Consider the following 15,612-nt stretch of genomic DNA (forward strand, 5'->3'; position numbering starts at 1 on the left):
TATCTGCCCACAAGGTGATGGAGAAGGGAGGAGTGGTCACCCAGACACTGAGGGAAGGCACTGCCTGATGTCTCTGCAAAGTGTAGCTGTTGGCGAGGTTTTGTTTTGTTTTCTGTATAAAACCTCTCTGCTCCTGTAGGGTCCCAGTGCGGATACATCCATGCAAGACCTCGCTGGCCGGGGGGAATTAATGGTATCCCACCACTCAGCACTGCCAGGCCCCACTGTCACTCCTGCTTTCTGTGTGAGGAAAAGTCCTGCAGAGTTGAAGAGTGAGAAGGGGAAATGGGAGCTGTTGTCATTTGTATGACCAATGCCATACAACAAATGGACGTGCCTGTGCCTCAGCCCCAGCCTTCCAAATCATGAGCCACTGGGCATGGTGAGGAGGAGGCCTACATGCTTTTTCACTCTAATAACTGAGGTAACAGAGACACAATGAGGCCAGATCCATACAGACCATCTACTTTAGAGGTGTTCATGATTAACTCCTTTCACTTTAGGAAGTGTTTAAAGAAAAGCTAAGAAGGGCTGAGCACATGGGGCTCCCATGACCCTTCCTGGTCCTTGGCTCCACACCAGGCCAGATTTTCAGATCAGTGGTGTTAAAGATCCCCAGAATTTATCTGACCTATGACCGAAGCCATGAAGGAGCATCAAATGGGAATTCCTAAGCTGTTTTTATAATATTACAAAGCAACCCTTTCACGTGTAGTAACCAGGAAAAACAGCTCACAATTTTATGCTATTGAGGAAATAAAATATTTTGAATTACATTCCTTTAAGATGTCTTGCTAGGCTTAAAGGGCTGACTTTCTTCTCTTTTCTCCTCTTTGCAGGCTTCATACATCAAACGAACTTCAGTGGAGTCATTCTTGCCTCACACCAATGGTAAGAGGAAAGAAGCAAGTTATTCATGTTTAATGTTACTTTGTGCCAGATGTTTTGCTGGTAGAAATCCATAGCTCCACAGGCACCAATTTCTTCAGGATCTGGAATGTCTGGCCCCATTTCTTTCTCCATTCTGGATGGTCTGTGAAGGAAACCACTTTATTTTGCAATATTGAATATTCATGCTGGGAAAGTTATAAGCAAAAACAAAATAATGAGAGACAGGGTCTCTAATAAGCTTCCTGTCACATGAGGATCTGGTTCTGTTGAAGCAGATGTGTTTGCTGACTTGTTTCCAAAAGGTTTGTTGAGTGGTGATTAGTTTCTGTCATACTGATGTTATCTCTCTGTGGTCTCATCCAATACAAGTAGTTCTGTAAACAGTGAAACCTTTTTTTCCTATGGATTTATATCTTGGATTGCATTTTGGCGAGAATTCTCTGGTGTTTAATGGGGATTGAGTTCATGTTTAGCCTATTTCTTCAGTGAGGGATGAATAATCTGTCTTCTTCGTTTGGCCATCTATTTTCACAAAATTTGCTGGAATTAAGTATTTTCAATGCCCTCTGTGAAAGTTGACTGGGATTTACGGACAAGTTCTAGGGTTATTTGGGGCTGACCGATGTAAACAAATATCAATGTGAATCTTGTTTTCTTACAAAAACAAAAATGTAAGAATGTATTTTTCGAGTATTATGTACTTAGGTATTACTTATTTATGACCAATCATATAGGATATGTTTTATTTGTAAACCTCTATGAAATACGGTATTTTTTGCTTCACTGAATGCGTATTAAAGCATCTTTAATTTATTCTTGGTATGGGCCAGATGAGATTAGATTTATTTTTTCCTTGTTGGACATGGAAAAGAGGTGCCATACATTTTAACTTCCATGTTTGCACAGGTGAGTGCAGATGAAGAATACATCATTGTTCATTTAGAATCAGACCTCTCCAGTTCTGGTTTGGAAAGGAAGGAAGGAAACATAGAACTAAAAATGACCTTTTGGGTTGCTGAGTCCAGTCTTGTGCTTCTGCAGGGAGCCAAGTTCCCAATCCTTTTCATAAACAGATTGTGCTGTTCAAAAAATGTACTCTTTCCTCCTTGATGTGTCTCCTATCCTCTCAGTTACCTACTTTACTTGGGAGACTGTCAGAATCTCCTAGTTTTGATAGGAAGAAACCTGCTAATTTCCATGGTCAATTTATGCGTGTTTGTTCTTATTCCAGGAACATCCCTTAGGCTGATTAGTTCTTTTCTTCTCCATAGAACTACAGCGAAGCTGTGCACATGCTCTGCTGTGCCAAGTCCAGTAAAGGAGGCAGGAGCTTGTCTTTGTAGCCAGCCTTCACTTGTTTCCTTCATACCTTAGCTGTTTAGAGCAAATTCTTATCAACAGTGTATGCTTAGCATTTTATGTCATTAAAATGTGCAACATGGTACATTTATGTCGTTATGTCATGATATGTCATATTAAGCAAGGAGAAAGTTCTTGTGGATCATAGATAATTAGAGGAACTGGTCAAGCTTCCAAGATTATAGAAGAACTGAGAATGGCAATGGGAAGGTTAGCAGCAGTTTCACTGACTATAAAAGAATGATCTTTTGCACAGCCTAAGGGGGTCATATAAAAGTTATGGACACCATGAAAAAAGTGAGGAGGTCACAGCCATTTTAGCTTGTTTGTACAAAATAAGAGGCCTGAAATCTTTCCCTGTTTCTTCCATGTTGATCTTTGAAATGTTGGTAACATCTGGTCGTAAGGTTCAACAGGGGTTTCTTGTGGCCTGATCTGCAAAACTGTAGGCTTCCTTGAGTTTCAGCACAAAACCTTTCTTTCAAGTCCTTCTCAGAGATTAGAAGAGTCCATTTTGATTTTATTCATTTTACTTGCATAACTTTGATTAACTTTCTCATTATCTTTCCAATTAATAACCCTACTAGCTCTTCAAACTGCCTGCTTATTTTTTACAATGGAAATATAACTTCTCTTTCCCCTATAGAAAAAAAAAATTGATTCCATTACTGTTAGAAAAAGTGAGTAGGATCTAAGAAAAGCTTTAAAAAATCACAGTGGCTTCTTTCAAACCTTCTTGATACATTAAAGTCACAAAGAATGAAGAAAAAAGGCACGTATCCAATTTTTTGCATTCAACTTGAGAACAGTCCTGTAGGCCAGACAGCTCTGGAAGTCTCTCTCACTGTGTTTTTTTAACCTTCTGCAAGGTTAGTTTGCTTAATGTAAATTAACTTAAAAATGAAAAAGGAGAGCAATAATTCAGAGGTAAGAGAAATAGATCAGACAAGAAGGCAAGAAGCAGATCAGAAATGAATGTGATATGTTTGTTGTGCCAATATAAAAGGTAGCATCTGTTTATGATTAAAGAGGAGCTATTACATGGAAAGAGAACAAGAGATGGAGATCAGGGCTCACTCATCTTCCATTGCAAAGTAGCCAGATTTCTTCATTAGATTAGATGGTGGCAGATTAAGCCTTTGATTCTGAGTTGAATCTGGAGGGTCCTAAGAAGGACAGCAATGGAAATTTTAAACCCCCAGTTACTACATTTCAGTGCTGAGCAGCCACGCTCGGACACCACGTGCAGCTCTCTCAGACAGTGGTGCAGAGACGTCCTTCAAATTCTTCAGATGAGTGATTTCTGAACATTGCTCATCCTTGTTCCCCAAACATATCGGCAGCCAAAGATAACTGGAGTGGAATGCAGCTAAACTCATCTTCCACATCAGTTCCCTGCCTCCTCCAAGCCTCACCCTGTCCCAGGGGGCTGCAAGGGTGTGCGTGGTGGCCAGCTCTCACCCAGGAACCTCCCCTGTGCCTGGCAGATTGAGGTTGGAAGGGATCTTTCCCGTTTTCTGGCCCCTTTTAGGGCTGACAAAAGGAAGCCAGATGACCCACAACTTCTGACAAAGTCTTCCAAGTCTTTGTTAACTGGAAAGATGGTGGATATTGGCCAGCCATGTCTGGGTGTAAAAGAAAAAGAAAATATCAGATGGAGTCTCCGGAGTCCAACAGAAACTGCAGATGATTGAGGATAAATGTCCCAACTTTTTTTTTTTTTTTAACATTAGACTTCAACAAATGACATAAGAAAGAGCAACCACAGGCACTCATATCACCAGGAGTGTACACGCATTCTTGATCACCACACGAGTGTTGTTAATGATCTCATTGTCGTGTGATTCCACCTTCATACTTAACTTTGACTGTTAGCCTGGCTATAAGAATGTGCTCTCTAGCTGTGTGTTTGGTTGTTTATCTCACTTGTCCCTTCTTATTATTTTCAACCCCATCTTGCAGAATAAGTCTTGAAGTTACGAAATTCGTAAAAAAGTCTTGTGTAAGGTAGCCATGTCTGTATAGAGAATAAGGGAGGAAGACCTGTCTAGGAGGGCAGAAAACCTATGCTTGGGTAAATTCTTAAGACAGATTAGTCTTCAATGGCACTTAGGATAAAATGTTTATCTAATACTGTGAGGTTTTTATGGGGATGGCAAACAAATTATTTAGTAATAGAAAATGTGTTTGTGTCTGTTTGGCCTCTGTGAGCTCATGGTAGTGAAAACTGTAGCAATGTCTAAAGGGCATTAACAGATAGGATCAGAATGGCCCAGGTTTGTGTCATAGACCCCATATCTTAACAGGCCATGGAAATTCCCATTTAGCTGAGTAGGGGAGGGTGCACGGAGTGCAAGTTTTAGTTTTTGTTGCTAGTGCTCTGTAAAATAACCTTTATGGTTTGCAAACTCAGACCTGTGCAGGTCTGTGTGACCTAAGTTTTGCACCTCTCTCCAGTTGCTGGAGAAATTTAAGGTCCAGAAGTTCAGCTTTATTCTAATAGATCCAGATATACCAAATATTTAACTTCTGTGGGCAATGGAACTGCATCAAGGGTTGGGTTGGCTTGTTACGTTGTGAAGGTGTCAGCACTGTGTGCTGCAAAATGACATGCAGCCTTGGGGGGTGAGAGCCAATGCTTCCAGGTGTATGCTCAATGGAAAACAGATGGAGCTTTCATTAGATATTACTTTTAATGATCTGCTTTAAAAGTCAAGATATGCCATTCTGAGCAGAAGAAGGGCCTCCTAATACCTTTGTGTAGGTCCCAGGCTCATTATCTTAGCTACAGATAAGATTGCAAGATCCTTGTATCGTTAGGAGCACCAGTCAAACCTCTGCCATTATTAGGATTCCAAATGCAGCATAGCAATTTTGGGGCCTCAGCAATATTTTTTCCCCAAGACATATCTTTATTTAATGACTCAGAGTTATGATTATGGGACTGGCTGTTGGTTACTCAGTTTCTGAAGTATTACCACTTAACCTAGGGTCAGACTAAAAATCCTTCAATATTCATTGCAGGGCTGATCTTTTGCTCCACTGAGGGCCTGGTCTTCACCGTCGACGTTGGTGTGACTCCTCCAAGTTGTCTTACTGGCTGGGAGCATGAAGATCCTTCCTAAAAAGATGAACCCTGCACTCTGTGCCCGTAGGTACTAAATCAGCTTTTGACAAGCAAAGAACAATGCAGTCCCGGGGTTTTAGGAATAGATGGTTGCTGCCAAACCACAATAAATGCTTTTGTCTGGAACTCATGTAACAGCAACATAGCAATGGAGGGTGTGTCCTCGTCTAGTAGTCCCTCTGAGCGAATTCTCAGAGACATGTTACCAGGATTCAGTTAGATCTCATGAAACTAGTAGAGAAATGGGCTCCCGTTTCCTTACAAAGGAAGGCAGAGACAATGGAACTCAGCAAAACATATGGCTTTTTTGTGTTCCTGTCTAAGGGTTATGCAAGCAAACTCTAGTGCCCATCCTCAGACAGCAGACTCTGAAGTGAGACTCATGAGAAAATTTGCATTATCTTTCTTCTACTATGAGTTGATAAAATTGCTTTATTTCTTCTGCATACGTATAAATACAACCCCTGATTTCCAGTTGGGGAATATGCATCAGAACCCAAGCTTCTCAAGGTTCAAGGAACTTTGGAGCTGATGGTCTGTTCACTGTCACCTCTGTGGAAAATACCCTCATAAATAAAAAATGCTTGCATTAGTAAAAAAGAAATAAGCCCCTTGGTTTCATAAGAGAGCTGCTGGAAGGATCAGTCCTAGTTTATCAAGATATTAATTAAGTGCCACTCTGAAACCAGGTGCTTTCCCATCTCTTACTGAGATACTCTGTTAGAAACCTTCTTCAATTTCCTGACCAGACTTGAATAGTGACTAGCTTATCCATGTATATTCTTGTGCGAAAACTGTTTTTAGTTAAAATTATGCTCAAATGTAATGTGATCCTGAATATTAGGTTTCTCCTGGTTTTTTTTTTTTTATATTTTTTTTATTTTTATTTTTTATTTTGTCTCTGTCAGAAGAAAAAGAAAAAAAAAAGCTTAAACATAAGGTTATCTTACATTCAAGGTCAAATTATTTCCTCCTACAATTCAGGGAGATGTGGGAGGAATTAGCTAAAGGAGCAGATGATAAGAAAGTACTTTATATTTTGGTTTGTGTCACTTAGAATGGTCCAGTCTTTCAACAACAGTTGCCCTGCTCTGATGATTGTGTTATCTCATGTCAGGTAAATAGTCAATTTTCTCTCTTTGTGAAATATTTACAGATATTGAGCAGGTACTCTCTCTCTCCCTATATTGCTAGAGTGAAAAACAAACAAACAACAAACAAACAAACAAAAACACCCAGTACTTCTCATGCAATTGTTTCTTTCTTCTTCAGCCATGCAGGTGGCCCTTTTCTCGTTCATCGTAGCTTTCCAAGCATGAGTGGCCAAAACAGTACACTCTTTGCATGGAGCCAGTTCCCTCAGCTGGTGATTACAAGAAGTGGTAAGAGGATTCCAGATAATGCTGCTTTTGAAGAGGACTGATTTTCTGAGGATGAATTCTCAGCAAATTCTAAGAGGGCACCTTCATGATACATCTAGTTATGTAAATCTCAGTCACTCAAGGGGGAATCTTGTCCTAAGTAAGTAACGTAAGCTGGGGCAATGCAAATATACACCTGACCTCACCACTGGCCTGCTTCCTACACATGAATTAACTCCCTGAGCTGCTTGGCCTAGTAGCATATGGTATCTTTTACTCACAAGTGGAATAGTGTCTGTGTGTGCAGGAAGAGTGCTGACTACAGCTATGTGAGTTACTGGCAGAGTATTCTTCTAGCATCTCAGGAAAAGCAACTACTCAAAAAAGTAAATGGATCTTTTGAGGAACCTTTGCTGTACCACTGAAGTACTCTAGCAATGAAGACTTCTAGAGAGGGGATAGAGGAAATACTTGCAAGTGACCTTCAAAGCAAGGTACAAAGCAAGTTGAGAAATTGAGTAGTTTCAAGATCTGATTTTAAAAGGGCCTGGGTACCTCCTAGAAGTTGCTTCCTCAAGCGTCTGCACATTGACTCCCTTCATAATTCTAGCTGAACATACAAAAATTCAGTATGGATGGGCACTTTTGAATGTGCTGGCCTACATGACTTCCTCAGAGTCACTTGGCAGTTCAATAACACAAATAGGAACATAGGGTTTCTTATGTCTATTGTGTCCATTAGAACAATACTGCTGAGAACAACTGAGACCAAAGGCCTGGCCTTCAAAACACAGAACTTGAAAGGAAAGCAACATTTTTTTGGTAAGGTCCAAATGTATTGCATTTGACTTTGCCACTACTCCCAAAGTTTGGTTGTAAACAAGTGGGATTTTTGCCCTGGAAGCCACACATCTGGATTGCAGTGCCTGTGACTGTATTCATCATCACAGTAGTTTTGGGCTTCATAATATTCTGCGTGTGTAGAAAACAGCTTGTAAGAGGCAACTTGCACAGACTCTACTTTATAATTGAAGAACTTAAATGTCTTAAATAAAGTCTTCAAGATAGCCACAGCCATCAACCTTCTATGCATGTTTCCAACATCTTAAAATTCTGCTTTTTGCATCCTGCAGAATTCTTCTGAGTCTGACTGTTCCCCATCAAATTTCCATACTGACTTTTTGTCCAGACAGGTCAACTGCCCAAACCAACAATGTACTGGCTACTTTAATGGTAGATGAGTGTGAACTTCAGTACAGCTCACGTCTAGGTATAAACTTGTTTGTAGCTACACAGCAGTAAAGCCTTGAAAATCATTTCTGTACACCACAAATACAGTGATTTAAGCTTTCAGGATAATCCATATTTAATGCCAAGTGACAAAATAATGTTGCACCTGAATAACCCCTGTGTAAGTAACAGGTTGTTTTCTTACTTCACGTTTGTCATATCCTGGGGTCTTTGGATGCCACAATGTGGAGACTGCGCCTATTTGAGTGAATTAATATTTAAAATATTCTGTTCATTAATGGCTTAAGATGGCTCATGATGGCTCAGTTGTATGTCCTGATCCACCCACAGTTGCCCAGACCACGTCAATGCAGGTGATCCCAGCAAAGCTACAGGAAAAAACAGCCACTATATTCCAGCATGGACAAGAAAACACACAAAGGGAAAGAAACTCTGAGGCTTCCAGTTTGTGCACAGTTCATACAAAGTAAGGGCTTGGGTGTGCGTGGCTGCTGGCATGAACAAGAAGGGGAGACAAACTGTTTGCTCTAAGGGACTGAGGACAGGTAGAGAAGGCTGCACTTGTCTGGTGGAACTGACAAGACTTCACGGATTCTCTACCTACCCTTCCGCTTCTTGGAAAGGTCATCCAAAATGCCTTTCCAAACTTCCAGGCATGGTGGTAAGATCCTCAGTGTGGAAGGGTTAAAATATAGTGCTTTTGCTGCAAGCTTGCTCTTTTGTTCTTAAGTTGCTCCTACTCCTAGTTAAACCTGTGGCTTGCCAACTAACTGTTTTCTGTGTAACTTGTGGCTGATTACCTCATGTTCCTGGTTTCCTTAAACTTGCCTGGGTAATTCTTTGCTCTCACAAGCAGAAGTATGGATGGAGCCACTTGCTAACCGCATCGCTTCAGGCAAACAAATAAGGCTGCACAGCCCCAGTCTGGCTAATGTCGTGCTGTGGGAATGTTTGAAGCTCCGCAGACTTACTGATAGCAGTGGAACGGCAGCGTGCAAAGTGCACAGACAGAGACTAACGTATGTCTGTCCCACATCTGACATTCTCCTACCCCTCTTCTAACTGGGTGTCTCTGTGGACCCCTTTCATAAATCATTAATGAACTATATTTCTGAATAAATACTTAGGAGGAGTGCCTGAGGCAAATGGGGTTGTTTAATCTGTAGAGGAGGAGGCTTAGGGAAGACCTCCGCTCTCTACAGCCACCTGAAGGGGTGTTCCAGTGAGGAGGGCGTGGGTCTCCTTTCTTAGGTGACAAGAGATAGGGCACAAGGAAACGTTTTCAAGTTGCGCCAGGAGAGGTTTAGGTTGGATATTAGGAAGAATTTCTTCACAGAGAGGGTGGTCAAGCATTAGAACAGGCTGCCCGTGGAAGTCCCCATGCCTAAAGGTATTTAAGAGACATGGATATGGCACCAAGGGACGTGGTTTAGTGATAGGATTTGGGAGGTCAGGGTGATGGTCGGGCCTGGTGATCTTGAAGGTCTTTTCCAACCCAGATGATTCTATGAATCTATGAAGATCATGGTTAACATTTTATGTGAAGCAAGGTGGTGAATAGTTCATTGACATTTTAACCCTGGCTTCACTCAAGCACTGGTTTACATTTCAAGTCCAATTAGATTTGCTGGGTTTCACAACAGCCTTCTCCAAATGCTGCTGTTGGGAGAAGCTGTATTCAGGCAGTATATTTTTAAAATTGGCTCCAACACCACACAGCTGGCAAAAAAAAAAAAATAATCTAAGGCAGCATATAAAAGACTTGTTCTCTAGTTAGACTGTGAATTTTCCAATAACTGTCTCCAATAGACCACCCTATGACACTGATTGCAAACATATAAAGCCATTTCAGAAGTCATATAAATAAAATGTAGATGTTGAAATGCCAACCTCCCACTATTTGACTCCAACCTTTTCATCTCTTACTGCTTATTTCACTTTTTTCTTTCACGGTATCCTTCCTCTCACTGGTGTTTTCTTTCAGTACCCCTCATTTTCACATCAGAACGAAGTGGAGCTTTTAGCTTTAGCAGCACAGAAAGAGCTATCTGACAATTAAAAGAGGCTGGGGCAGCAAATACTGTGAACACACCAAGCACAAAGTAAAAGAATGGTGTGAGTTACCAGTACCAACTTCATGAGCTTGCTACCAACCTGAGCAAACCAGAATATCATTGAAATTTAAATTCTCTGAAGCTTAGCTCAGTAGGTTTTGCTGCATTAGTTTTACAGTTGTTTAAAAGATCTTCTTTTAATCCTTTGACTCCCTTGCCTTTGTTTGAAATAAAGAGCTTAATAATCAGCAAAAAAATACCTGGGGGAGCAAAACATACAACTGGAACAAAGAGGCTTTCAGACTCCATGTGCTTGTTGATTTTGAGCATAATGTAGAAATCTTCAAGTGGTATATGAAAAAATGAAAAATAATCTCCTACCTGAAAGCAGTAAAAATAACTTATTTTGAGCTGCTACAGTCAAATCATTGTTAGACTACTGCAGTAAGTCCCACTGAAGTGGGCTGAGTTCATAAAAGAAAGGGAATGATGATTTTTTGCCTGAAGTGCTGCGGGCTTTTTGAGGTGGCCAGGAAAAGACCTGAGCTACTGCTAATACGTTTGTGACAGGGCTTAACGCTCCGACTGCTCACTGAAGTTTGCTAGAGAAAGCCCTGATCACATGCTAAGGCCAGGAGAAAGATGTGTAAATGAGTAGATTTTTGAGGCATGTCTTCTTGCTATCTTGGTAAATGGAGAGTATTTGCAAAAGAACAACTGTAACTCGGAAGAGAAAGAACTATGAAAATAGGAATAGTGGACTGATTAACTTATATCACTGAAAAAAAGAACAAGTAACTCTTACTCCTGTTGTCTTGAACTAAAATGCATTAAGTAGTTCATTTTTTAACATACTTTCTGTAATGGATGTTAACTAAAAGACGTTAGTGAGAGAACAAAGGCTGTAACAGCTGCAGCTCAAATACAGCTGGGTGACATGGAACCTACAATAAAACAACCAGTAAAAATTGGTGCAGTGGGTCAGATGTAGTTCTGACAAGCCATTGATCCAACACCTCACAAGGTGAGTTACCGTACAAGGGAAAAGTGGATGCTTCTGAGAGATTTCTGCAGTTCCTGCTCCCAGGCCCTCTCTCCTTTAAGTTCTCCTCTTGAAAAATAAAAAAGGGCAACAGCATTGATAGATGCTTCTGTTTTTCATTCATCATTTCTTCAGCTATTTGGGTCTGTGACAAGTTTTTTTCAAACTTCTCCTGTTAGATCTAATTAGTGTGAAATATATTGCAAACTTATCACAGTTCTTCTCACTAAAAATTAAACAAGTTGATAAGAGTTCCACAAAACATAATTAACTTTCCCTTTGAGAGCAAAAAGGACACATTTTAAAGTGTTTTTATTGCTTTAGTATTATATTACAAAAAATGTCTTCCACAACAAAACACACTAAGAATACGGATGAGTGCAAACCAAACAAACCAGAAAGTAAATCATCTATGAAACCACTTATTTTAGTGCAACAGGGAACAGTAATATTAGTTTGGAAACAGCTTTTCCTCCTCTGGAGAATGCAGCACTTTTTTCCCCTCTATTGGAGCTCCTGGCATAGGTCAAAGTAATTCCACTACACTGAGACCTCGATTCTTTCCCTCCCAGAGTGTCCTATACATTGTCCCGAACAAGGATAATTTTGTTGGAATAGGAGAAAAGCCTAGTCATGAGAAAGACTGCAAAGTACTCTGCCTTGCCAAGGCAATAGATATGAAATGTGTTCTCCTCAGATGCTTGACAGAAAGATAAGGAGAATTTGGAACATTAAAATTTAGATTCCATACCACAACTGCTTCTCAGATCTCTACCCCAGTCAGTTTCAACTGACTTCCAAAAGCATAACTTCTCCAGGAACACAGCTAACATGAACACTTCACTCAGATGCTTCAACAGAACTCCACAAATCTTATGTTCTGTCAGGCTTTCTTCTCCTAGTACCTTTACAAAAAGGCATTCTTAAGTGAGGAGATGACAAATACCCTTTTCTTTTGGTCTACAATAACACATTAAAAAATACCTTCCTGTACCTCTGATGCCAAATGGAACCAAAGCGCAGCTAAAGTTACCCAAATTCCTGGATGTGCAGCCATCTATTTGGCACCACAGTTCATCTGATGTCAGCACTTGGTTCTTTTGGTTAAGTCATAAATTGTGCAGTGTTTTCTCTGAAGCATTTATAGACTGGTAAATTCTTGTTGTGAGAACCTTATCACAGGCTAGCATGGCTTACAAAGTGAAAACAACCCTTTCTTTTAACGTTATGAGATAATTGACATTTCTTCCTTCTCTCTGTTCTCATTTATTATGTTGATAATGCTTCTGAAATATTTCATAAATTCCATCCGAACATCTTCAGGATCTTCTTCTAAGTTGGAATGTATTAGTTTCAGTTTGTTCAGTGGGTGAGCTTTGAAGGTGAAAAAAATAAAATAGTTAAGATATATTCCTTTTAGAAAAGGAGCATTTACGATCAAGGTCAAGGGACAGCTCATGCTGAAGAAGTCAGCTGGAATTTGGTAGTATCCAATGTTTCATACCCCAGGTATCAAACAATGCGAGGAAGAACTGTATCAAAACTTGTTGGTATTACAACAAATGTAACTACTGCTAGATTAAATTCTTCAAACACCATCATTAAGGTTTAAAGTATTGGTTTTGGTCTCACATTTGATTAGGCAGAGTTGAACAATTCACCATTGAATTGCAATTTTACTATTGAATTGATAGTCTTTGATTACTTCAAAATTATGGTACGATACATGTTAAGCTTAATATATATTAATACATAATATATAATATATATTAATACTTTTAACAAATTTTGAACACTGAGCACTGGAATAGGCTATTTAGAGGAAATATGTATTCTCATATATAAAGACAGCCACAAGTAATTCTGCCATATATAACAACATACCTATACTAATTTTAAGAGGAAGATCATTAACCTTTTATTTCAAAAAGTTATTCTGATCAATAAAATGCAGGCTTAAACGTGTCAGTAAACAGAATGTGAAATTCAATGCAAGAAAAACTGCTAGTGATGATTTATGGCTACAGATATCAGGAGTTCCAATTTGTGGCTCAGCTGCATACTCACTATGTGGCGTTAGAGAAGTCACTCAAACATTGCTTATCTTTATTTTTCCTTTTGGGAAACATGGATATTGCTCACCTTCTAGCTGGCTTTTGAGGTTCAATACTTTTGTTTTTGCAAAGCACTCTAATAGAGTTCTTGGATTGGAAGATTGTCATGAAAAATGCAAGCTATAAGGTATCACCAATTTTAAAGATAAAGAGATCAATAAAAAACTCATCTGACTGGTACATTATGTTTTCCATCTTCTTACCTAAGGATAGATTTTCTGTGTCCTCTGCACTGCCTGGCTTGTGATGTGCAACCAGGAGACACTGACTATCAAGCAGTGGCTGCTGCTGCACAAAACAGGAGTACCACATTTCAATTTCTTTCAGATGACTGGGCATGTCGGGATTGAAGATTATTATTACGCCGTGAGAGTCTTTCATCAGAGCTGGCCAGCATGTTTCAAACCTTGAAAAACAGGTGCACAGAAAATGGTAAGATTGATAGCTGGAAAATGGAAACATACTCAAACTTAAGGTTTTTTTATTCCTCAAGAGAAAAAGTTCTCCGCAAGAACACATTACTTTTTCTTTAGTTAATACTTTTATTTTAGTTAGTTACTTTAGTTAGTAGTTTAGTTACTTTAGTTAGTAATCTTGCCAGTGATCTATGACATCCTAAATATTTTTGTTTACCTATCATGTTAGTTGGTCCCACGATTTCCTGACAATGCAGTGGTTGGTCAAATGCATATATTTATTTTTTTTCTCTAAAAACAGATCTGTCCAGTTCTCAATTGTATCCGTTAGCAATTAGGGCTTCAACCATATAAATACATTGTTTGAAGTCCATCAGGTAATAATTTCAAACAGATAAAGGCAGTCTGTGGCAGACTGGGCCTCTGTCTGTCTGCTGTATCCATACTCCATTCTAGGAGCTATGGACACCACTGTTATGCTAAGTCCTTATCCAAAACAAACTGCAATGTCAGCTGGAAGCATCAGATGCTCTACGGGAGAAAGCTATAAAAATATATAATAGGGTAAAGAGGCTGGGCTATTCCTCAACTCAAAATGATCACTGGTTTTAGGCCTTAAGCAGGAGAACGTTGTGTAAGCAGAATCATTAGGAATTGAGTAACCTGGAGGAAGCAGCAGCAATACAGACTTACTTCTGATCGCCGCTGCAATCCCACAGCTCCAAACGACACGCAGCTCCCTTGCTGTTACCGTTTAAGTTGGGCTTCTCGTACTCCAGGATCCTGTGGAAGCAAGCAGCCACCCCACAAATGGTCACGGCGCACAGGGCCACGGCCAGGCTGCCAGGGCGGCAGCGCTTGGGGTCTGCTCACCTCACTCCCTGCGTCGGGACGTAGCTGCCGATCCCTTCTATGCTCTCCGAGACAAAATTTGCTAGCACGGATTTCCCAGCCTGGCAGAAACGAGGGCGAGAAGCACACCTGTGAGCTTAGCACGCCCCAGCCACAACAACCAAACGCGTTCACCTCAGCTCACCGCGACCCTACCCCCACCCTCCCCTCCCACCACTGCCCGGCCGCAGCCTCCGCGTTTCGGGGCAGCCCGGAGGGACCGCGGCCCTCAGGGCCCGGCGAGGCCGCTCCAGATTCACACCGAGCCCCGGGGACAAGCGGGGGGCGGCCGGGCCGGGCCGGGGGCTCGCTCACCTCGCGGGGCCCCACCAGCAGCACCTTCGCCTTCAACATGGCGGCCGCGGCCGCGCTGCCGTTGGCGCCGCCGCCGTGAGGGGGAGCCCCGCGGGGGGATGGAGGCGGCCTCTCGCCGCCGCTTCGTGCCGGAGCTCCCCGTGGGGGGGCCGGCTCGGGCCTCGAGGTGCTCCCGTGCCGGATTTGAAGCGCTGTGAGCCGGGGGACCGCAGGTTCGGTGTCCCCCGAGTGGGGCTGTGGCGTCCCTCCCTCGTGTGAGGAGGTGCTGTCCCAGCCTGGAGTTTTGCAGCAGATTTAGCTGCGGGTTCTCCCTGAGTGAACAGCGCAGCAATCTCTTGAAACTTCTTATTAAGTTTCCCTAGGTAAGCGTGAGGCTTTTTTAAGAGGCAACTCCTCCGTTAAAAAAACAAAACCCAGCAAACACCCATCTGGCAGACAGATGTACTGCTTCAGAGCTGTTTAGTGCCCAGGTACAATAACAGTTTTAGATGAGCTTTCAAATAGGGCCTTTAGGCGCTACCATAATGTAAATGTTTATTACTAGTACTACCAATAAATGTGAACCAGAATAGCTCTGTGCCCTCGCTGAGGGGTACAGCCTTTTCTATCACACTGTTGGCTGATTTGGCTCTTCCACTGCTTTCATGGGGTAGTTGAGGGCTGTTCAGCGTGGCAGTGGCATCGCGCTTCTCGTGGGATTATAAACTTCAGACAGGCCATAGTTTTCAGGCTGGTTGGACAAAGACGATGCAAAAGGTGGTGGTTGGTCCTAGCAGTAGAGATGATTCTGT

The 15,612-nt window shown here is 41.4% G+C and overlaps 1 protein-coding gene across 1 annotated transcript; it reads right to left on the bottom strand.

Moving 5' to 3' along the window:
• Positions 1-11,380: 11,380 nt before the first annotated feature.
• On the bottom strand, positions 11,381-14,909 carry IFT22 (intraflagellar transport 22). Its single transcript, XM_082776154.1, has 5 exons — positions 14,822-14,909; positions 14,489-14,568; positions 14,309-14,398; positions 13,403-13,605; positions 11,381-12,459 (listed from the first exon to the last, which is right to left on the bottom strand). Exons 1-5 carry the CDS (start codon positions 14,858-14,860, stop codon positions 12,311-12,313), a joined length of 561 nt encoding a protein of 186 aa, XP_082632280.1. The 5' UTR covers positions 14,861-14,909; the 3' UTR covers positions 11,381-12,310.
• Positions 14,910-15,612: the final 703 nt, after the last annotated feature.

Source organism: Aythya marila (assembly GCF_965140915.1).
Source record: "Aythya marila genome assembly, chromosome: 20".
NCBI classification, from domain to species: Eukaryota; Metazoa; Chordata; class Aves; order Anseriformes; family Anatidae; genus Aythya; species Aythya marila.

What these genes read in the sequence shown, in the direction of transcription:
- IFT22 (XM_082776154.1), bottom strand. Translation starts at nt 14,860, where the DNA reads ATGTTGAAGGCGAAGGTGCTGCTGGTGGGGCCCCGCGAG. An exon ending in GTCCCGACGCAGGGAGTGAG is followed by an intron (nt 14,399 to 14,488) that starts GTGAGCAGACCC and finishes TTGCTTCCACAG; the next exon opens with GATCCTGGAGTACGAGAAGC. An exon ending in GATTGCAGCGGCGATCAGAA is followed by an intron (nt 13,606 to 14,308) that starts GTAAGTCTGTAT and finishes CTGTTTTTCAAG; the next exon opens with GTTTGAAACATGCTGGCCAG.